Consider the following 23520-nt stretch of genomic DNA (forward strand, 5'->3'; position numbering starts at 1 on the left):
AGAAGCAAGAATACTTAAGCGATGAGGAATTTATGAAGAAAGAAGAAATTGTCGCAGTGCTAGAGCCAGCCTTGGCCGCTGTCGAATTACTATGCACTAAAAATTGCAAACTCTACGTACCTACTACGAATTCTACGAACTCTCAAACTACGAACCTTTCAGGTATCGCACAACTACTGTTTGAGTTACTGTATTGGTAGAATTTCAGAGACGTATATTTAAATTTATTCGTTTTATAATTAACCGCACTCTTCGTGATGACTTTCTAATATTCTTCAAGAATATTTTGATAATAAAATTCTGCAAGGTTTTATTATTTTAAAAGTCAACGGAATTAATTCAGAAACTGAGCAGGCAGAGGAACCAAATCAACTGAACTTTCAGAATTAATTTATCATAAATCTCAGTATCTAAGTCGCCTATTAAAAGCTCTTGAACAAGGGTTTTCTTAAGGTGCGTTTGAACTGGGCAATATTTTTTTTGGCAACTTGTGGAATGCAACAAATGGTATGCAACATGTTTCTAATTGTTGCTCAATGTTGCTTCTGGTGCCACCTGAACATTTGTTATACGTTGCCATGTTGCTTGGAAACATCGGGCAACAGTTTGGAAAAAGTTTCTTGCCACATGTTGCCAATTTAAACGCACCTTTATCACAGAGAACAGACATTCATCTTAATGCTACGGGATGTGTAAAAGCTTAATACTGCCATAAAAGTAAGTGGTAATGCTCCCGTTGCGTGGCGCTCGCATCGCTGACAGAACAAGCCTTGATTTTCAATGTCTGGTAAAGCTTCTAAACGCACAAGTTATAGTCACTAAAGCTTTTTTCAGTTGCTACAGTAACTTACATATTGTTTATCCAATCTGCAAATCTAAAACAAAATTATGTAAACATCGAATTTATCGAAAACGGCAGTTGGCAGCAGATAATTACTGTTAATCTTGGTTTGGCCCCCAGAAATGCATCAATTCCCGGTGAATAAAATTATACCTATCAATTAAAAACAACAGTGAAAATAATATTTCTTGTGAAGTGGATCCGCGCTGGTGTTAGCCGGCCTAAATAAAAATGACAATTCAAAATATCATTTTGTTGCTTCTTCAGAAAATTCAAAATACCATTTAGAGAATTATTGGCGTATATTTAGGAGATTTAGTCAAACTTTTAACATTGGACTTAAGATGTAGAATAAATTTATTTCTTCATATATCGTTGTCGTATCGTCATTCATGCCGCAATGAATGAAATACTTTTCTTAGTCGAACCTGTTTTTCCACACAGATGTGTTTCCACTTATTAGAAGCAGGCAAACCGTTACGGATGAGTTATCTGACCAAACTGTATAACTTGGACCTTGAGTTGGACGTCTTTGGCGTTTCATTTTCGGTAGCTGAAAATGCAATAGTGAATGCTCTCATATTGAAAGAACCATTAAACCCACCGTCTAGTGTTTGACTTGAAGTTACCGTCATTGTAGTGGACTCTAGTCCACATTTATAAATCTTCGGTGCCTCAATGGTACTATTTTTATTTTCAGCAGCGGCCATGCACATAAATATGATAGATTTTTGTGGTAGCAGTACGTTAGTCCCGTCTTTAATCATGTAATGGCATGAGATTACAACGCTCTTAGGAACTATAATTAATGAAGGAAATTGTTATTTATCCACTGCGTTTTATTTTGAACTATTAAGTGATGTACATTACGTACCTCAGCAAAACTGTTCTCCGCAAACTCCTTGGAACAGTTCCTTATATGTATTTTTAACTCAGTTTTCAAGAATATATGGATTGTTGCATATTCATCAATATTTACAGTCGATCAACAGCCGTTGCTAGTTGCTACAGTAACATAACTTTTGTGTTGCTAGTTATTCGAATATGTTGAACTTAGCAAAAAAATATATCACATTTGGCAACATGGAAGTAGCGTAACTGGTGCAGCATAAGAGAGATGTCGCTAGTGTATTGTTCAAAAGCTTACACACCATTTGAACGATATTTTATATGAACATAAATGTCTGTTCTCTGTGCCTTTATGCCACATTTGTAAATTACCGCTTGGAATTGTTCTTTCTTTTTCCGTGGACACTGAATTAAGATTCTCTGCCTCCGGAAGTTTTTTCATCAAAATTTGTTCTTATTTAAAAGATGACATGGTAAATTCTCTTGGCAATGTTAAATAAATTTTTAATGAACTAGTCAATTAGTTTTGCCAAAAGAAATTGAGAAAGAAAGATCTTCAAGTCAGATAATTTTAAACGTAGTTTGCAAATATTAACTTTTTTCGGTTTTTTACCGGTTTTACTGGTATTGAATTTATCAATACTGGAAAACCGGTTTTCAAAATACCCCCCGGTATTGGCATCTCTACAGGGGACGTCTTGATCGCGGACGGCGATTTGGTTGCAGAACCGCCAAATCTCTTCCGTTAACTACTCGGCGGTCGCCTCGTGATGGTTTGCTACCTGCTAGGACCCTGCAACAGGTGACCTGGTGTTGGTTTTGTTGGTGATGTTGCTGTTGCTGGCAACCAATAGGTCCGTCCTCATCATCATCATCATCATCATCTTTGTTATCGTCGTTGCAGTCAAAATTCTCCCGAGAATCTGGTTTGAGATGGTCCACAAGGAAGCAGTATTGGTTTTAGATTTAGAAGTAATACTATCTTGGGTATTGTCATATACATAGCAAAATACTTAAACATATTGTCGCTTTAGGATTAATCTCACGCAAAGATTGATATAAGAAAAACCTAACCAATGAACCTAACCTGCCTATCAAGTTTGAACCCCCAAAATCAATTGTTTAACGGGAAATTACCAAAAAATCTAAAAATAAAAAATAAGAAAACTTATCCAATTTAATTCTACTATGTGTATTTTATTCACGACAGATACGTATTTCGCCTACGACTTGCAGGCTTCCTCAGTGTCTGTTTTCGAACTGTCTGTGTTCGAAAACAGACACTGAGGAAGCCTGCAAGTCGTAGGCGAAATACGTATCTGTCGTGAATAAAATACACATAGTAGAATTAAATTGGATAAGTTTTCTTATTTTTTATTTTTAGGTTTCGTATTCTACTAAGACACTCCAAAAACTTCAGTCGGGTAATTACCAGTCATTAACTTTTCGTCGGAGAGCTCAATTTCGGAAGCAGTTTTTGGGCCAAAACGCGGGGTTCTGTTTGTAAACATGTAAATACTCCTTTTTCTCTTGCCAATCTGAACACAGCGAATATATTTTCATGAACAAAATTTTTGTTTCAAACAAAAAAAAACTGCTTTTGAAATTGGCAGAATCGATGACTGCTAATTTCACCTTAATTTGGGTATGAAATGGTAAGAGTTGCCTGGATAGAGCGTCAAATAATACTCTGGCTCTCTCAAGCCCCTACCTAGCACTTCCCCGCAGATCTAAGCCAAACGACGGCGAACGATGGAAATGCTTCATGTACCTACCAAAACAACTCAGCTATGGGGTGCGAATTTGAGTTCCTGTTCGGCAGGTTGGGGGCGGTTCAAACAGCGTCTCTCTCGCAGCAAGCGGCTGAATATGAAATGCTGTTTCCCGCAGGCTATACCTAAGATGCTAAACCCATCAGCGGGATGTAGGTATCGCGACCCCGGTGGGGCGGTATCCCGAAATTCTCCTTACTACGAATAACGAAAATGAAAATACGGAACGAATCAAACGGTCAATAGAATCAATAGATCAATAGAACACGACAAAGAATGAGGAAATGATTAATGGATATCGATTGCAAACTCGGTGCGTGGAATAACCGAACTTTTCATGAGCCGGTACGAGCAGGTTTGCTTGCTCGAGAGCTACAACGACGCGGAGTGGAGATCGCTGCTATTCAAAAAGTGGCCTATTTCCGGAGAAAGGGATTTCCGTGAGGAGATCCTATCGTATCCTGCAAATGTGCAGATCGAGAGAAAGGAACTCTTCCGTCCTGCCATTAGAAGACATGGCCTCCATCTGTCGACCAATGATAACGATCTGATGGCCATCTGTAGCACCTAATTTTCACGTCTGAATACGTGGAAACATACCTGGAGGCATACAAATGGAGACTCTAATTCTCAGATCGATTATGTCCTGATTGACGGTCGGCACTTTTCGGATGTTATCGATGTCATCGGTCTTTTCGGGGACCAAAAGTCGGCTCTGATCACAAACTCGTCGCGCAAAGTTGTGGAAGGTTCAAAATGAGGAGACGCTGCGTTTCAATACCCAGAGTTTGGCGGCAGATGGCGTGGCAGCGGAATATGCCAGAAAGCTTGATCAACGAATCGCAGAACAGTAGGAAGAAAGCGAGAAGGTATAAACAGGCTATGGAGTAACATAACTGGGCAAGAGGTAGTAGGCACGACGCGTGGATGATAGCGTAATTGCTAGTTTGATGCCAAATGCCAAAGAGTGACAGACGAGAAGAGCCAGGCCAGCAGTCGCATCCTCTCTGCGGCTACACCCCAGAACAGAGAAAGAGAGAGATTAGAGCTGCGGAAAATGAATCCACCATAAATGTTGCGCAACACAGCCAACCTGCTGAACGAAACGGCGACAGCAACAAAGTGAAAGGAGCATTTACAAACGTTGTTTAATCGAGCGGTAAACACGGAGATTAGCAGGAATAGTCAAACGGTGGAGTCACCAACACAGGAAGAGGTTAAAAATGCAATTAAGGCAAAACTAGTAAAGCAAAGGCATGGGGCTACATTCCGAAGGAATTTGGCGTTCTACTTTTTTCACAGAGTCTACATTCAAGAGTACAGGACCACAGCAGGGTTAGTGCTACGATCCTATAGACTCGACTGTTAGAATTCACGTAATTAGAGAGCTGAAAACGGTTACGCTGCTGGGAAAGACCGGCTGCTACCGGCTGCTATATTGCAGAATTCTGCCTATAAGGTACTCTCGTATCCTATTCTGTACAATGAGATTGCTAGCAGAGTTCTTCGTTGACGGGTACAGAGCTGGATTTCGTGAGCTTCGTTCCACGATAGTTCAGATGTTTATCATGCGTCAGTTACTAGACAAGTTCCGGCAGTATAAGTCACTCATCATCTGCCTGTGGACTTTAAAGTGGCTCACGATTCAGTCAAACGAACTGCGCTGTGGCAGGTAATGCTAGTTAGAACTTGGTTCTCCGATGAAACCTGCACTATACAGAACAATAATTCTTGTGGTGGCCCTCCACGGACAAGACGCTAAAGAAAGCTGATCGACGAGGGCTGGGGTTTATGAACGTAAAAGTAAAGTAAAGTAATGTAAGTATTTTATCGAATAATACAACGCTTCAAAACTGAATGAACGAATGAATTTACAAGCAAAACAGGATGATCATAGAATATAGTATAATTTCGAAAAAATTAAAAACAAGTTTCTATTAAACATGGCGATGTTTCTCTATTTCAAACTTTTTCTCTGAAATACAGATTTGAGTATCCATACGATATCTTATCAGTGTATACGATTGTAACGCTTTTGTGAGAGGCTATTCTAACTGTTGTACTACATCATTCCTACCCCATAAATTTCTCATTACTCAGTTTATGCTCTTTCAGGAAGTTATCCAACCATTTCTCGATGACGGGCAGATTTTCATCACTCCACTTCGTTTCCTCCTTGATGTTTTTCAGTGATTTTTCTATGATATGTTCGGCCGTTCCGAATTCTCCCTGCCTTTGAACGTACAGCTGGGACACCATGTCGTACCCTTCCTGGGTGGTAAACAGTCCTGTAGCCGAGTTGATTAGATTATCCCACAGCGATTCTTGATCTTTGAATCTGAAAAACAGTCGAAATCTAAGATTGGAGTACAAGTTTTCTCACAGTCAACAGTACCGAAGTTTGATGGCGTTCCAGTTTTGCTGCAGAAATTTGAAAAGAGCCATATAACCGTTCGATCCACCGGACAGCATTTTGAAAATCAAACTGATATCGTTGTCGGTGAAATTTCCGTTGTTCTCCAGCACCGTTATGTTTAACAGTCGGTTAATTTTCGACGCCTGAATCGGACATCCGGCGAGCGTCTTCAGCAGATACGTTCGTTCGCTCTTCATCCTCGACTCGGGGAAGTTGATGACACGCTGCAGTCCAAATTCCCACTCCTCCTGGGTGCCCCATTTGAACACCGGACATATGTACTGATTCGCCACGCTAGAAATTGTTCAAAATGTTAAATTTAAAACACGGATGTGTTATCGGAGATAACTAACGGATTTCCCATATCCGGTTCACTGCTTTCCATCCAGTTCCTAAAGACGCGCTGTGCTTCCTCGATGCACGGTTTGTAGCCGGCCTTACAGAGGAAAGATTTCGCTAGCGAGCGGAGGTTCGATTTCCACTTTTCCTCGTCCTCCCGTTGGTTGATCAGCAGTTCTTCGTACAGCGGAGTCAGCAGTGTTCGTACGTAGATTTCGAACTTTTTGTGTGCCGCCGACATGTCGATGTGCCGTCCGATGTGGTCGATCAGCGTGAAGACCGGGTTCCACACCAGATGGTTCCGTTCGTACTTCATGAACAGTGTCATGTTGAAGGCCGTTGCGAAGCTTAAGTCACCGGCGTAGGCCAGGTTCCAGGCGTCATGTAGCAGTTTGGCTCTGTAAAGCGGGTGGAAATGAAATGTTTCGTTTCACAGTTGGCAGGAATTTAAACTCTACCTTGTGTAGATTGGAATTTTGGAACGACCTTCTTGTGTTAGGAGGTAATTTGCCAGTAGGTTCCAGTTGTGTTCGTCATAGTTGACGGGGAAAGGGCCTATTTCCTCTGGATTGACTATGATGAAATGGTTCGAATTTGGTAGGTCTTCCAATGTGACTTCTTTAACTTTTTTCATCCATTTTGTAGCACTTGAATTGCTGAAGTTTAAGTTATCTTGTCGTGCAACGACCAGCGGAATCCACCAAAGCATTTTCTCCTGCTCCGGAACGTCGTGAGGACGTTCCCGAAGGTACAGCCTCTGGGTGACGGTGGCCGTCCGTTTATCGTACGCTCGCGTCACTTTGACAACCGGAATGCGGTCCTTTGTGATCCAAGATTCAGCTATTTCGTTGATGGTTGCCGATTCGCACAGTTTATTATCCAAATGGGCTTGCTTCGTAAGAGACTCCCAAACATCACCGGTAACGAATGTTTTATATTCACGATGCTTGATTACGTTTTGCATGCCCTTTCGGAAAGTATCTTCTCCGAGAGTGTAGTTCAGCATCCGTAGAACAAGTTCGGTTTTACTGCAGGTAGTTTCCTGTTTCATTGCCGTGATGCGTGAGTGAGGATAACGTTTACTAAACTCGTAGTAAATGGAATACAGTATAGTCATAGGCCACTTTCCATCGAATTCAACACCATTATCAATTTCAATCGCAGTTGAAGCGGAAAGAAAACCAGCAATCGCCTTGTTAACGTGAGCATCGCTCCACCAGTTCTTAAAATATAGAACACATTAATCGAAATAATGATAAAACGCAATGGTCAAACTTACTGGAGTTATCCACGATCCTAACCATTGGTACACCAACTCCTGCGTTATTCCATAATAACCTTGCTGTAATTCATTTTCCCTACAAAATCAACAGTAAGATTCAAACCTTTTCAAGAAGGATTACCTTCAAAACAAAACTCACTTAAACAAAATAAGCCCCCAATTGTCGGCCGGTTTGACGGAGGAAAAGTTCGGCAGTGCGACAATATCCAGCTTACCCAGCGGGTAGGAAACGTTCCAGAAGTTGGTCAGATGCTCCATAATCAGCGCAATTTTCGCCCTCGCTCCGTTCAAATTTTCCTGCACATCCTTTCGGGTCCATATTCTTACGATCGGTTGCTCGACGGCGGCGTTGTTCTTCGCATCGGCCGAAGGCAGCTCAACCAGTTCGGAAATTACGAAACCCAGCGTGAAGGTGGAAATCGGTGGTGTGACGCGGAAATGATCCGCTTGCTTGTGCTCGTTAAAGCTTTCCGTACTTTCTACTTCCGTATTGAACAAGGTGTGATACTGTTTGGGTCGGATGATGGTGACCTTAAACGGAACCTTGTACGCCGGCTCGTCAAAGCACGGGAAAACTCGTCTCGCGTGATGCGGTCGGAAATAGGTTGCAAAATACGAATGATCCTGCAGATTATCACCATTCATTTGCTTATATTTACCCTGGAACAAACCTTCGGTATTTTCCCAAATCATGCCTTTGAAGTGGATTCGAGTTTCGTACAGATTACCGGCCGAAAGATCATCCTGTAGATAAACCACCAGCAAAGGTTTCTTCGGTACTCTGTCGACACGGCGAATTTTCACTACCGTAGTTTCGCCATTTTCGGCGTGCTGTACGACCTCCAGGCTCACTTCATCCACCTGCAAATCCCCGTGAGCGTGCAGATTGATCTGGTTCGTTCGTTTGGTGCATGTCATCGTAATGTTGACATCACCGTGAAACGATAGCTGCTCGTCGTTTAGCTCCAACCGTAGGGAGTAGTTTTTCGGTACCAAATCGGCCGGTAGTTTCGCATCCGGTATCAGTGGATTGGTGACTGATAAGTCGATACTCCTTCGGATTCGGTACTGAAATCAAAAACATGTTCGTCCGTTACAACAACTAAGTGCTTTCCGCTGTTCCCGCGGTGGATTGCAAGCTTGTGACTAATGAGCGCCGAATCAAAATCGGTGCAACGCACCCTTCTCGGAACAAATCAATGAATATGGAATTTTATTCATTGATGTTTGGCGAAAGTGAACTTACCTCTCTCCAAGAAAATACTGGACCAGCAATGGATAATAACGCCACTGCTAAATAGATGTATGAACACCCCATTGCGTTGAGGCTGCAATATAATTGTAATTATTGTATAATTTATGGTTTTTTTCTACACACTATAAACACGCACTAGTTTTAAACAAAAAGGAAAAAGAATGTAGAAAGTAGTATTTTATAGGTATGATGATAACATTGTACCCAATTTGAAATGCATATTTACGACTTGCGAATGTAGCAATGGGCTTTGACCATGCTGCCTGATTTGTTTCACAAAACGACTTGTAATGACCCGGTGGATGAATAAAACATAAACATAACGCTTATAATCGATTTCAACATCAGGAGCTTTATAGTTTCTCTCTACATGGATTTTTATTGGTTAAGAGTAGTGAGTTATGTTATTTCTCGCGCTAAAAAAAAAATGTGTTTTTCAGGCTCAAATATCTAATAATAACGGGTATTCTAATCCAAGTCAAAATCACCATTACAATGTATTGCTATATTTGTGATTAACCTAGAAATAATTTTCTGATTACATGGGCGTATCAAAAAGATCATATTGCGTTCCAGAAAAGCAAGGGCCTTCTTTAGGTTGCGAGATGTCTTTGATTTTTTAAATTACGACATGACGCAAAAGAAATGCACACACAATTGTAATAGCAGAATTTATTTGAGAGCAAAAGGGACAAAATAAAACGAAAGTCCAAATAATTGTTAAGATCAGTTACAGAAAATGTGAAAACCTGATACCTGAATTTAATTTTGATTTGTTAAGCACAGTTGGTAAAATTGCATTAAACTTAAGTCTTTTTACACGTGTTGCGCAAACAGCCCACACATCCCGAAACTGACTATACTTCTATTCTAGTAATTATAGCTTGTGATGTCACTGCAAAAAAAGCTTTTTATACCACTCACTTTTATACCAACACTTTGTAACAAGTCTATAGATTACCAATCGAGACACACGCGTATTTTATTACTCGACAAAAAGAATTTCTTTAGGTCCGCGGGACCTTCGATAGCTATTTCGGAGTTCATCTTTTGGTCCTTCGACGAATCGGATTTGCGATGTGTTTTAGAAGCGTTAAAAACGATTTTTGTGATATTTTGTGTATCGTCGCTTTCTAATGATCGATCGGCCGGATAGTGATTCGGACACAACCTAATAAGTGACGCCATTCATTTTGGTGAACCGAGCAATAAAATGGATTAATGTGCTAATAGTGCATACGAATTTGATAGTTATTCGACTGGTACAGCAGTGCCTTCGAAGTGACTTTTCCGAATAGACCGCCTAGCGGATTCGTAGAATAAGTGACTAATCTTCGAGCAATTGCGTGAATCCTTCCGGATTATCAAGTGCTCGAAAACCCAAATTGCACTAGCAAGTGCAATAAGAAGAAAACCGCCCTTGCGGAATCGAATTCGAAGTTCGAACACGAAAAGTGAGGAAGCTTACCGATCAAGAACAATAAGTGAACAGTGAACTGAGAACGCTTTCATGATGATGCGAACACCACGGTTGTATAACATTTCGCCGAAGACCACATCGCGGAGTACCGTTTCGCGGAATACCATTTCGCGGAAAACATTTTCGCGGAAAGTACTATTTCGCGGAATGTACCAAAACGCCGAAAACCCTTTCGCGGAAAGGACTATTCCGCGGAAAACCGTTTGGGGGAAAGAAACATTTCGCGGAAAACCATTTGGCGGAAAATATTGTTTCGCGGAAAACCATGTTAGTAGCAAACGTTTCCTAGATGATTCAGGGCGAGCCGGCCGCAGGCAACGGCGAGTGTTCGCCGGTGACCCGCCGTCGGAAGCGCCGGCCACTGCGGGGGGGCAGCCCCCCTGCAGAGATCACATCTGTTTAGGTCTATTCGTTTTCCTAGGTCTACTGACCTCTAGTCAGTTTTCCCTAGTCCTCGCATCAATTTAACTTTCGTTGAATACAAAGCGGCAAAGCCGCGTTTTGCGGTTTCCAAACTGAATGAGCGGTGGTTCTCTGCCAAATAGTACTTTCGGCGAAAATTTTTTCCGCGAAATAGTACTTTCCGCAAAAACGTTTTCCGCGAAATGGTACTTTCCGCGAAAATGTTTTCCGCGAAATGGTTTTCCGCGAAACAGTATATTCCGCGTTATGGTCATCCGCGAATTGGTTTTCCGCGAAATGGTATTCGGCGAAATGTTATACAATCAACACCACCCCACGATATCGGTGACGATGAGATGAAAGTGGTGCCAGCGTTTAACAATTACGAAAAGGCCGAAAATACAGAGTGATTAAAAATCAATTCGATTCGATGAAAGACGAATCATGCGAGTGCGAGATGATGTGTATGAAGAAGATTCAGTGCCAAATGCTAATCTGAGCAGCAATTAACACCCAGCTAGCATTTTCATATGTATAAAAAAGGTAAAAATCAGCATTACGTACAGATATACATGCTCAATAAATCGTATTTCATGCGCAAAATTGGCTTATCCGTACTATTTTGGAGGTGATATACGTGATTACGAATAATTTTGAGTGTTACGACTATATAAGTATTTATATACGATAATATCCGATTAAGCGCGAGTCGCTCCGTACTACTCTACGATTTTGTGCTGAAAATCGTATGTATGTCAGTCATTATCATTATGTACGACAGAAAATCAACTTGATCCCACTTTATCCAGCTTTAGTTACGATTTTGAGTTTGTTAGGAGATATTTCCGAGAGTTTTCGTACATTGATATACGAGTTGGTGCTAGCTGGGCAGTTTTTGCATTTACAATTGAAGACCGTAGATGCCGCCTATGCGGAAGTGAATAATCTGCAGATGCAAATGTTTGAGCTGGATATTGATGATCGTGCGAGAGAAGAATCGGAAGCTACATATGTCGGTTTCGAGCAGCTGTACGGCGAGCTGTTTGTTTTGCTTACAACACGTCTCGATGAAATCGTTCGGAAAGAAGAAATTCCATCTGCACCGTTTCGACCATCTACTAGTGCACCTGCAATGTTTCATGTACCCCTGCCTACGTTTGATGGATCCTATGAGAAATGGTACGCCTTTAAGTCGATGTTTGAGACGGTGATGGCGCGGTATAGTTCCGAGACGTCAGTCATTAAACTATACCGTCTTCCTAATTCGTTAGTAATAAGGCGGCGGTATCATTGACCAAGAAATCATCAATAACAACGATTATGCCGCAGCGTGGGCGATGCTAACGAATCGGTTCGTGGATCGCCGGTTAATCATTGACAGACACATCAATGCCCTCCTTGATCTTCCCAGACTTACGAATGAAAATGCAAACGACCTTCGCAAGTTGATCGATGTGTGTACGAAAAATGTCGATGCGCTAAAAAATCTTGGATTGTTGGTCAATGGCCTAGGGGAATGTATGCTGCTTAACCGTAACGACAGAAAATCAACTTGATACTGAGACTCGCAAGGCATGGGAGATCGTTCAGCGAGCGGACAAGTTACCAAATTATTCAGCTACTATGGAATTTCTGCGTGAAAGATGTCGAATTCTGGAGAAGATACGTCCTATAGTCACTGGAAGGCAAGGGTTGAAGGTGCAGAATATAGGACGAGCCGTGGGAGAGTCAAAGGTAAAGGCGAATAGTTTCATTGCAACCTCAGAAAAATGTTCTCCTTGCTCTGTCAATCATGAGCTGTGGCGATGTGATACAGCACTCGTGCGCTAATTGCACGTCCTCTTACTGCACCGTCTTTTAATTGCACGTTCGCTAGTTGCACGATCGTGCAACTAAAAAACAGTTATCTGTCAAACTACACGTGGTTTTCCAGGTGGTTGCTATAAACAAAAATGCAGCGTTGCCGAATGCAAATTCTCTATCTCTGCATTACGTAGATACATTACAAATTCATGCAAATTTGACTGAACTTTTTGAAATATTGAACACATATTCATTAAGTTCGTTTGTAAAAATTTAGATGTTCTTCCCAAAATTTAGCGTACGTGTGAATGCATGTGAAGAGTTCTTTACAGTGATAACACATCACGTTTTACAATAAATATTGGCAACTATCGTGCAATTAAAAAACGAAATTCGCTAATCGCATCGCCTCATTCGTGCAATTAGCGAACGAGTGCTGTACATTCAAGACAGCAACTTTGCCTGAGCGGCAGCGTTACCAACCGGTTTTTACGAAAATCTGGAAAAAGAGAATAAAAATGTCTGGAAAAATCTGGCTGCCATTTGGTCTAATGGAACTATTCGACAGAATAAGCCGTTTCACTATCATGCAGAATTCTATTGCATACGTAGTTCGGTTTTGCGATTACGTTAAAAGTGGCAAGAAGAAACTAAATAGAGCCTTTTGACTGCGAATGAAATTCAGCGAGCTTCGAAGCTGATGATACTAGTTCAAAACGAGGTGTTCGATGCTGAACGGCGTCTTCTGAAGGGTTCTAAACAGTTGAATCATTCCATGCGTAATTTGAATCCGTTTATTGATTCGTTTGAAACATGCTGACATTCCGTATGAAAGCAAACATCAAGCGTTACTCCCCCAAAAACACCCATTCACTAAAACTTTGTTACGTCATCTTCATTGTACGAATATGTACGTTGGGCTGCGAGGTCTTCTAGGAATTGTTAGGCAACGATACTGGCCATTGCGTGTGAAGGGCATCATTCGTCAGTTGATACAGCATGCCATGTTCCCGAATGGCGCCTCGACGAGCTACCCAACTGATGGGTGATCTTCCTGACTATCGAGTTAAACCAGCACCAGAGTTTGCAGAAACTGGATTGGACTTCGCGGGTCCTTTCAAAATTCGAGCTAATACCACAAGTCGTAACTCCCAGCTCACTAAAGGCTACGTTTGTGTATTTATATGCATGGCTACCCGCGCTTTGCATTTGGAGGTCGTTTCTAACTTGACGTCAGAGGCATTTATGGGAGCCTTGCAACGCTTTGTCAGCCGTCGTGGAATTCCCCGTAGACTTCATTCAGATAATGCGACAAATTTTGAAGGCGCGAATAATGACATGAACCGTTTAGCTGCACTTGTCCGAGACGAACACCATAAACGAAAGCTGAATGATTATTCCACTCGGCAGGCAATTGAATGTCATTTTATTCCACCCCGGAGCCCGCATTTCGGCGACATTTGGGAGGCCGGGGTAAAATCTGTGAAATTTCACCTTAAGAGAGTCCTTGCTGAACACAAACTCTCCTATGAAGAACTTTTCACTGTGTTGGCCCAGATTGAGGCGATACTCAATTCGCGTCCACTTACACCCATATCAGATGACCCGAATGAGAACCGTGCCATTACTCCTGCGCATTTCTTAATTGGGCGTGGCCTTGATGCAGTTCCGGAACCTTCTTATCAACATATTCCTTCTGGATGCTTATCACGATGGCAGTTTGTGCAGGATTTGAAACAGAGATTCTGGAGCATCTGGATGAAGGATTACCTGCACGAGCTCCAGCGACGCCAGAAAGATTTCAAGATCACCCAGTTTAAAGTTGGCGCACTCGTGTTGATTGTCGATGACAATGCCCCTCCTCTTCAGTGTTGTATCCCGGCTCCGATGGTATTACGCGAGTAATTGGTTTACGGACGCTACACGGAACAACCAAACGAGCAGTCAAGAAGGTCTGTTTATTGCCACTGGACAACGAAGGTATTGAGGATGCTGATGGATCTTGAAATGCGCCATTTCAACGGGCCGGAGAATGTTGCGCAAACAGCCCACACAACCCGAAACTGACTATACTTCTATTCTAGTAATTATAGCTTGTGATGTCACTGCAAAAGAGCTTTTAATACCACTCACTTTTATACCAACACTCTGTAACAACTTTATAGTAAAAAGATGACCGATCGAGATACACGCGTATTTTATTACTCGACAAAAAGAATTTCTTTAGGTGAGTATTCACCTAATCAGTATTTTTCAATGATCACATTTTTAAGGAAGTAACTAATGGTTCTGTTTCTAAAGCAAACAGTAAAGTTATCACCATCACACTGCCGGAATGAGATTGACGCTGAATATAGAGTTTCGCAGAATACCATTTCGCGAAAAACCATCTCTACTTACTTACTTAGGTGGCTTGCCGTCCTAAGACAAAGCCTGTTGAACAAAATTTCTCCATGTAACTCGGTTGAGGGCTACCGCTCTCCAATTCCTCGGACACCGAGTACTCTCCGTCAGATCTCGCTCCACCTGGTCTAACCATCTTGCTCGCTGCGCTCCTGGTCGTCTTGTTCCTACCGGATTTGAGGCGAACACCATCTTTGCAGGGTAGTTGTCCGGCATTCTTGCAACATGCCCTGCCCATCGCATCCGTCCAGCTTTAGCCACCTTCTGGATACTGGGTTCGCCATAGAGCTATGCGAGTTCATGGTTCATCCTCCGCTTCCATACTCCGTTCTCCTGTACACCGCCGAAGATCGTTCTTAGCACTCGTCGTTCGAAGACTCCGAGCACTCGCAGGTCCTCCTCGAGCATTGTCCATGTTTCATGCCCGTAGAGAACAACCGGTCTAATAAGCGTCTTGTACAGGGTGCACTTTGTACGGGGACTTAGTCTGCTCGACCGCAATTGCTTGTGGAGCCCATAGTAAGCACGACTTCCGCTGATAATACGCCTCCGAATCTCACGGCTGGTATCATTGTCCGCTGTTACCAGTGAGCCAAGGTAGACAAATTCATCGACTACCTCAAACTCATCGCCGTCGATCAATATACTACTGCCCAAGCGGTGTCGTTCAGCCTCGGTTCCGCTGGCCAGCATATACTTTGTTTTAGACGTATTTACCTTTAACCCAATCTTTTCTGCTTCACGCTTTAGTCTGGTGTACTGTTCAGCCACCGCCACAGATGTTCTGCCGATAATATCCATGTCATCGGCAAAGCAGACGAATTGACTAGATTTTTTGAATATCGTGCCCCGCGTGTTGATATCCGCTCGGTTCATAACACCTTGTAGCGCTATGTTGAACAGCAGGCATGAAAGACCATCACCTTGACGAAGCCCTCTGTGTGATTCGAATGAACTTGACAATTCACCCGAAATCCGAACACAGCACTGTGTACCATCCATCGTAGATTTAATCAGTTTGATGAGCTTCCTGGGGAAGCTGTTCTCGTCCATGATTTTCCATAGCTCTTTCCGGTCGATGGTATCATATGCGGCTTTGAAGTCAACGAATAAATGATGCGTGGGAACTCTGTATTCACGGCCCTGTTGGAGGATTTGCCGCAGTGTAAATATTTGATCCGTTGTAGACCGACCTTCGACGAAGCCGGCTTGATAAGTTCCCACAAATCTATTACCAATTGGTGATAGACGGCGGAAAATGATTTGGGACAGCACTTTATAAGCGGCATTGAGAACGGTGATCGCTCGATAGTTCTCACAGTCCAACTTGTCGCCCTTTTTGTAGATCGGGCAGATAACCCCATCTTTCCACTCCTCCGGTAGCTGTTCCGTGTCCCAAATTCTAACAATTAGTCGGTGCAGACAAATGGTCAGCAGTCCCATTTTAATAAGCTCCGCTAAGGCCTCCTTAACTTCGCCTATCGTTGGGGCTGGCACCTCTTCCCCGTTTGTTGCACCATCGAAATCGCTTTCCCCGCCGCCATGGTTTTCCGCCTGGGCGTCATTCAGGTGTTCGTCGAAGTGCTGCTTCCACCTATCCGTCACCTCACGATCGTTCGTCAGAATACTGCCAGTCTTATCCCGACACATTTCGGCTCGCGGCACAAAGCCTTTGCGGGATCCGTTCAGTTTCTGGTAGAACTTCCGCGTTTCCTGAGAACGATGCAGCCGCTCCAACTCTGCATATTCCTGCTCTTCCAGGTTGCGCTTTTTCTCCGGAAAGATTTGGTTTCGCTGCATCTTCTTCTGTTTGTGTCTTTCCACGTTCTGACGTGTGGTACTGCGCATCTTGGCCGCCCGCGCAGCGTTCTCCTCATCCATAACCCTCCTACATTCATCGTCAAACCAATCGTTCCGCTGATTCCGGGCCACATGCCCGATGGAGCTCTCCGCTACACTACTGATGGCTGTTTTGATAGTGTTCCAACAGTCCTCGAGAGGGGCTTCGTCCAGCTCGTCCTCTTCCGGCAGTGCAGCTTCGAGTGAATGCGCGTAGTTTGCGGCGACGTCTGGCTGCTTCAGCCGCGCGAGATCTAACCGAGGCTGGCGTCGGTACCGAATGTTGTTCACAACAGAGAGTCTTGGGCGCATCTTAACCATCACTAGGTAGGTCTAGGTCCTTTCGAAAAGTTGAAATATATCTTTGTTTCTCGAAATCACATTGTAAATAAGCCGTTTTGACATCAAAAGGCTTAAAAACTGTTACGTAATGCAATTTCTATAGATTAATGTATGAATTCGTTGCAGGACCAAAAGAAACACTGGATCAATTGCACCGACTGTTTGAGAAAGCCGACAATGAACAATACACCTATCTGGGAATCAACAGTACCGAGTTTTGCTTTCCGGAGGACATGCACGCAGGATTCCAATGGCCACTGGCGCGGGTTGGCCAGACCGTTGCACCGCAAACTCTATGCTTAATCGAACCTACGGGATTGCCTTTGAGGAGAAGATGTATCGGAAACCGAATCTACGGGGGCTATTGGGAGCAATTGAACGGAACTGCGTTCCAGTGTGCAACGAATGTTCGTACGGAAACGTTAAAATTATACAATTATCAAACTAATCCAATACAGCACGAGGCAGTCGCCGAGATTCTGACCGACCTCATCGGCGTGATAGATTCCACCGCTGCGCTAGTTCCCGCTGACGTATTCTATCTCTCGAAGACGATTGAAAACATTAAGTCGACATTATTCAATGAAAATAGTAATAATGGCACTGTATTTGGTAACAAAAGGGAGAGCTTGTACAGTAGATTGTCGGCCATACTGAACCGGGTGATGTACGTGAACGAGTCAATTCTGCTGAACTCTCAAGTAGCGCTGAACGCGACAAACATCCTTCTGGACGCCACGGATGCCATAATAAATCAAATATCAGTGACAAATAGTACCACCGCAGAAGATGGCTCAATTGGCGGTAACAATAGTAATCCAGTTGGCGTAGAGCATGGCGATAATAAAATTGACCGCATGATTAATTTAAATGGATCATTACTCTACCGGACGGGCCGGTTGGTTTTACTGATAGCCGATCCTGCCGTTGCTAATGTCACTGGAATTGCGCTGCTAAAAGATGTGCAATATTATGGGGACACCGAAGAACCCGTACCGGCAGGTACGGATAGTTTCGATGAATATCAAATAAGGTAATTAGTTGATAGATGTAGGTTTTCCACTAATCTTTTTGCATACAATATTATTTTCAGACTGATTACAGCCGACGAATCGGAGGAGGATATAATGGAAGAGGAAAATCTGGAAATAGCTAGCTATATTCCGAGCACTCTGCTAGAGAATATAAAGCTCTTAGCAGAAACTGAGGACGCCAACAATACGAAACAACTGCGTGTTGTAATAACAGTATTTTTCAATGATCACATTTTTAAGGAAGTAACTAATGGTTCTGTTTCTAAAGCAAACAGTAAAGTTATCAGCATCACACTGCCGGGATTCGGTTCGGATTTGCCGGGAGAACTTCCGATATTCTTTCGAGATACCGACGTGAATAAATCCAGTAATTGTGGGTACTGGGACTTCAACGTCAACGAAATAGAAGCAATGCCACAATGGTCATACAAGAGATGTTATATGGTACAACAGGATCATGACCTGTCGCTATGTAAATGTTCGCATCTAACTTCCTTTTCGCGACTTTGCATGGATATGCAATATGTCGAAAGTACTGGTGTATCGCAAAAATTTATTGGCGATCAGGGAAATATTGTGCTGGACGTAATAACCGCAATCGGGTGCACTTTGTCCCTTCTGGGTGTGGGCGGGATCTTTATAACCGCGATAATTTTCCCAAACTGGAGGAGTACTGCCAACTCCAAAGTTCTGCTTCAACTATCGCTGGCCATTGCGATTGAAATGTTCATTGTATTTCTTGAAGGACCGGATATTGAACGCGACAAGGAGAGCAGTAAGATACAGTGTACCTTACTCGGTGCATCCTTTCACTATATTATTCTTGTAACGTTTATGTGGATGCTTATCATAGGCTATCTACAATTTCTACGATACATAAAAGTTCTTGGTCGTTTACGTCCGTCACATTGCATTTTTAGGGCTTCCATTCTATGCTGGTGTTTGCCAATATTACCCGTTTTAGCGTTTGCAACTTGGGATTACACTCATTACCACAAACAGAATAATTTCTCCGACATTTGCTACCCTCACGGTCCAGCACTGTACTTTGGTTTGATTTTACCCATTAGTTTAATAATAATTACTAATGCAACCTGCTTTATACTGATTATTTACAACGTTTTTCATATTCCCGACAATTTACAACGATCGACAGATAAACGGATCACATTTTCACAGTTGAGACTTTCGTCGTTTTTGTTCTTTCTTCTGGGTCTTCCGTGGATATTTGGAATGATGATCACGGCCGGAGCCGGCAGTCTATTCCCCTATTTATTCTGTTTAACAGCACCATTGCAGGGCTTTATACTGTTCGTCTACTTTATAATTATGGATCCTGCAGCGAGAAAGTTATGGTCTCTAAAACTTGCAGAATACGATTGCAGTAAATCTGACAAAGGTAACATTGACATGTGTGAAAAATGAGTTGCAAAGATAGATTATAGGTTCAATAAAATCCATATAAACTTGATTTCCTTCAAGAAGCTTACTGCTGATAGTTACTTCCAACACCCGAAAATCACTTTTTCGAATCGAAACTTCCTAGGGAAAGAACTTCTGTTTAGTCTGTTTAGCTGCGTATCTCACCGAAGACTGACGGGCGGACTGGCAAAAGTGACGAACTAGACAACGTTTTGATCGGGCTAAGTGCTGCCAAGTTTGAGTGATAAAAGACGACGTATTATTCAATTAAGCGAGCAATGGCTATGCAAAATTCCTACGGAGAGCACTTTGGATACGAAAGTTATTATTCAATTTTACGTTCCGCCACGGCAAACACAAACACTGTGTGTGCGATTCCTTCCATAATACAGTCATCATCGAGAGGCATACCGTGTGTATAGCATCCTTCTGAAGCAGCTCGTGCCTGAGTGCATCTGCGTGATATATGTTTTCTTAAAATACTTAATCCGTCGAAAGAAAGTAGGTAACCTGTTTGTACGAAACCACGACGTGTAACCGGAAATTCTCCCGCCGTTTACTGAGACTTCTTATCACTCGGAACCAAAAGTTTTCCAAAATGACATACCCACAACCTTGACAAATTAAGTGAGCGTTACTTTTGGCAGGACAAGAATAGAAAATTGAACTCGCACTCGGTTTGTTTATGTTTGTGGACGCGTCGTCTTAAAATACTCAAGGGACTTTCAATCTATGGGTGCTTTGATTTGTTTAGCGTGGTCAGATGTTTTAGCTGGAAATTAAATTTCTGTCTGATTTTTATATTGTCAATTTCATTTTTGCCAGATTTACTTGATACAATGTTTACATTGAGCACATTTGTACAAAACAATTTGGCTAAAATAAAATCATGATGCAAAGCCGCTAGTGGTTTTATCACAGAGAACAGACATTCATGCTCATATAAAATATCATGTAAATGGTGTGTCAACTTTTCAATAAGACACTAGCGACATCTCTCTTGAGGTGCACCAGTTGTCCAATATCCTCGTTGCCAAATTTAATACATTGTCTTGTTATATTCTGCATATACGGAATACTGGCTACTCTGATGTAAGTTACTGTAGCAACGGCTGTAACTTTGTTTATGTTATTTATTGAACCTGGCTAAAAATCGAGAATAGAAAGCAAACGACATCTCAAGATTTTATTTAATTTGCTAATTACCGCAAGTAGGTATCATAGTTGGAGTTTTTCAATAATTTAGCGTACCATTCTCATCTTCTCAACTTAGATCACCTTCCAGAAATCCTTACCGCTATGAAAATTTTCGTATAGGCGAACGGGTGCGGAAAGCCGCACAGAATCACTTTGAACCAAAATGCAATAAACTTGGTTTATTTACGCAAACATACGTTCACAGAAGGATTAAAAACGAATAACTCAAGCAACTATTTTGAATACTTTGATATGCATTGACAGACATTAAAAATCAAAATCAATCCTCTTAGTGATGTGAGCGCCACAAACGGGAGCATTACTACATACTTTCAAAATAGCGGCCGAGCTTTTACACACGTTGTGAGATTAAGATGAATGTCTGTTCTCTGTGGTTTTATGTTAACATGGCTTCATTCTGACCACCCCGAATTGCCCTTTTTCCTTCCAAACAAATCCTGTACAAAATGAGTGATTAATAAAACGTATCCAGTATTTGTGGCTGGAGCTTGAAGTTCTTCGCAATTGTTTAGAAAATTTGTGCCCAAATAAAAGCAAAGCAAAGCCTTGGGTTATTAACGCCTTTAAGACTAGACCCTTCTTTGTCGATATATTGCCAATTTCCCACCTTTTCGTACGCGATGAATTATAACCGTCGCGGGTGAAATCGTCGCCAGAATCGTCGCGAGGGCAGGTATCGTTTATTTTGTCAAACAAATCAATAGCTTAATATATACTTATAACTTACATACAGCTAAGTAGATTCTTTTTGCGACGATTTCAAGCTGCCCAAAAAAGTGTGCAGCGCGTTTTGTTACCAAAGAAACAGGCAATATACTTCGCAGCCGATTAATAGACAATTACGGAGCTAATGCAACGATCCTACTGACTCTAAGCAGCACCGCCCAGCAGAGATTTGAACATATGACGACTGGCTTGTCAGACAAGCGACCGGAAATATTTCTCATTTATCCCTGATTTTCCTAACGACATATCAGTCTTCCAACTATCAGAACCTGACGTATTCGAATCACTCAAAGGCTTGACTGCGTCAAAAGGTTCAGGACCTGACTGAATGGCACCCACATTTTTCAAAAACCTGGCCGAAGAACTTTTACTACATTATTACAATGCGACTTTTCTAAAGGCCACTCTGCTTCCTCAAATATTTTGGAATTTATATCATTCACTCTAAATACAATAGATAATGGCAACCACGTAGAAGCTATCTACACGGACTTTAGTAAGGTGTTTGACAGAATAGACGTTCCACTTCTATTGTTCAAATTAGCAAAAATTGGAATACGCGTCATATTTAATGGAACGCAAACAAATTGTTCACTTTCAAAATGACCTCTGTGACCCTATAAAAGTTCCCCAGGATTCTCACTTAGGGCCAATTTTTTTCATCCTACACGTAAATGACATTTCCTTCTTATTTAAGCACTTCAAAGTACTTGTATATGCAGATGACGTGAAACTATTTATGGAAAAACAAATCTCATAACGTCGTAGTATTTCAGAATGAAGTCAATATATTCAACAATTGATGCCACAAATCGCTATTAAAACTAAATGTGAAAAAATGTAACTCCATAGCATTCAAACTGTATCTATTAATATATATTTAGGAAATTACATTGTATACCAAAATCTAAAATTGTAAGGGATCTAGGAATAATCTTAGACTCAAAAGAAGTCTACAAAGAAACTAACCTCACTATGTCCAAAATCCAAACTAAAAAGTGACACAAACACAATAGAAATATTGTATAATATATAAGCAAACATTGAATCATCATTACTATGGTATGCAGTCTACTTTACTTATGCTTGACGAATAGGAACTACCTACGAACCGATTGGAAGGTTTCATATGCCCTACTCAACTCGAATCCAATTATCAGGGTATTACACTTCTGAACCCTTCACACAAAATCCTCTCTCAGATCCTGTTTCGCAAACTAAACTTGCGAGAGATCCAAGATCCGATCTAATCCAAGAATGCAACTTGCAGACTCACTATTTGTTTATGGACTTCAAGGTGGTGTACGATTCAATTAACCGAGTTCGACTGTAACGGATTAAGCTAGAACATGGGTTTCCAACTGATTAGGCTGGTGCGTGCTGAAACTGGGGAGGTAATAGATGTAGAAACTTTTAAAGTGGTCGATGATTTTGTTTACTTTGGTACGAAAATGAAATCGGAAGAAAAGCAGCGACGCACGGGACGGGAATGGTACATTCTACTTTCCGCTTTCGAAACTTGACCTTCTGTTTTTATTCGATAGACTTCGCTCTCAGCTGTTACAATTTTGTTGATAATTTCGGTACTACTGCTACGACCCTATTGACTCTAGCAACCATTCTCAGCTGAGATTCGAACATATGACGACTGGCTTGTTGGACCAGTTGTGGCGTAGCTCGAGGTTACTTGGAAGGCTTAACGGTACACAATCTATAATAACTCGTGTTATAAATCTGTACAAGAAGCGTTTATCTACCTATCAGAAGAAAAAAAGTGGCCGAAACAAAGGGATCTTTGTATAGTGAAAAGAATCATATGCGAGTCTTTCAAGCTTTCAAGAACAGTCCAAACAATTCAGATAGGGATGTAACGAAAAACTAAATTTAAGGAAATCTTTCGTGCATTTACAAAAAGTTAAAAAATCTGATTTTAAGGGGGTCACGACAGAAAGTCAGTTATATCTCGCAATCCATATGATGCAGATACTTAGTATCTTCGGCAAAGACTAATGAAATTTAAAGTTCTACAACTTTGCCGAACACATGACCATGCTATCTAGTTGCTATAAAAAATTATTTTTTTTAAATTTGTTATCC

The 23520-nt window shown here is 41.8% G+C and overlaps 2 protein-coding genes across 2 annotated transcripts; one reads left to right on the forward strand and one right to left on the reverse strand.

Moving 5' to 3' along the window:
* Positions 1-5496: 5496 nt before the first annotated feature.
* Positions 5497-19634, reverse strand: LOC128746090 (aminopeptidase N). Its single transcript, XM_053843142.1, has 8 exons — positions 19548-19634; positions 8746-8827; positions 7639-8567; positions 7497-7575; positions 6676-7439; positions 6232-6615; positions 5858-6172; positions 5497-5800 (listed from the first exon to the last, which is right to left on the reverse strand). The coding sequence occupies exons 2-8, from the start codon at positions 8815-8817 to the stop codon at positions 5536-5538; spliced, it is 2808 nt and encodes a 935-aa protein (XP_053699117.1). The 5' UTR covers positions 8818-8827; positions 19548-19634; the 3' UTR covers positions 5497-5535.
* On the forward strand, positions 17131-22756 carry LOC128732451 (uncharacterized). The gene is made up of 3 exons (XM_053825700.1): positions 17131-18056; positions 18117-18832; positions 22626-22756. Exons 1-3 carry the CDS (start codon positions 17131-17133, stop codon positions 22754-22756), a joined length of 1773 nt encoding a protein of 590 aa, XP_053681675.1.
* Positions 22757-23520: the final 764 nt, after the last annotated feature.

The sequence above is a fragment of the Sabethes cyaneus genome, chromosome 1 (assembly GCF_943734655.1).
Source record: "Sabethes cyaneus chromosome 1, idSabCyanKW18_F2, whole genome shotgun sequence".
NCBI classification, from domain to species: domain Eukaryota; kingdom Metazoa; phylum Arthropoda; class Insecta; order Diptera; family Culicidae; genus Sabethes; species Sabethes cyaneus.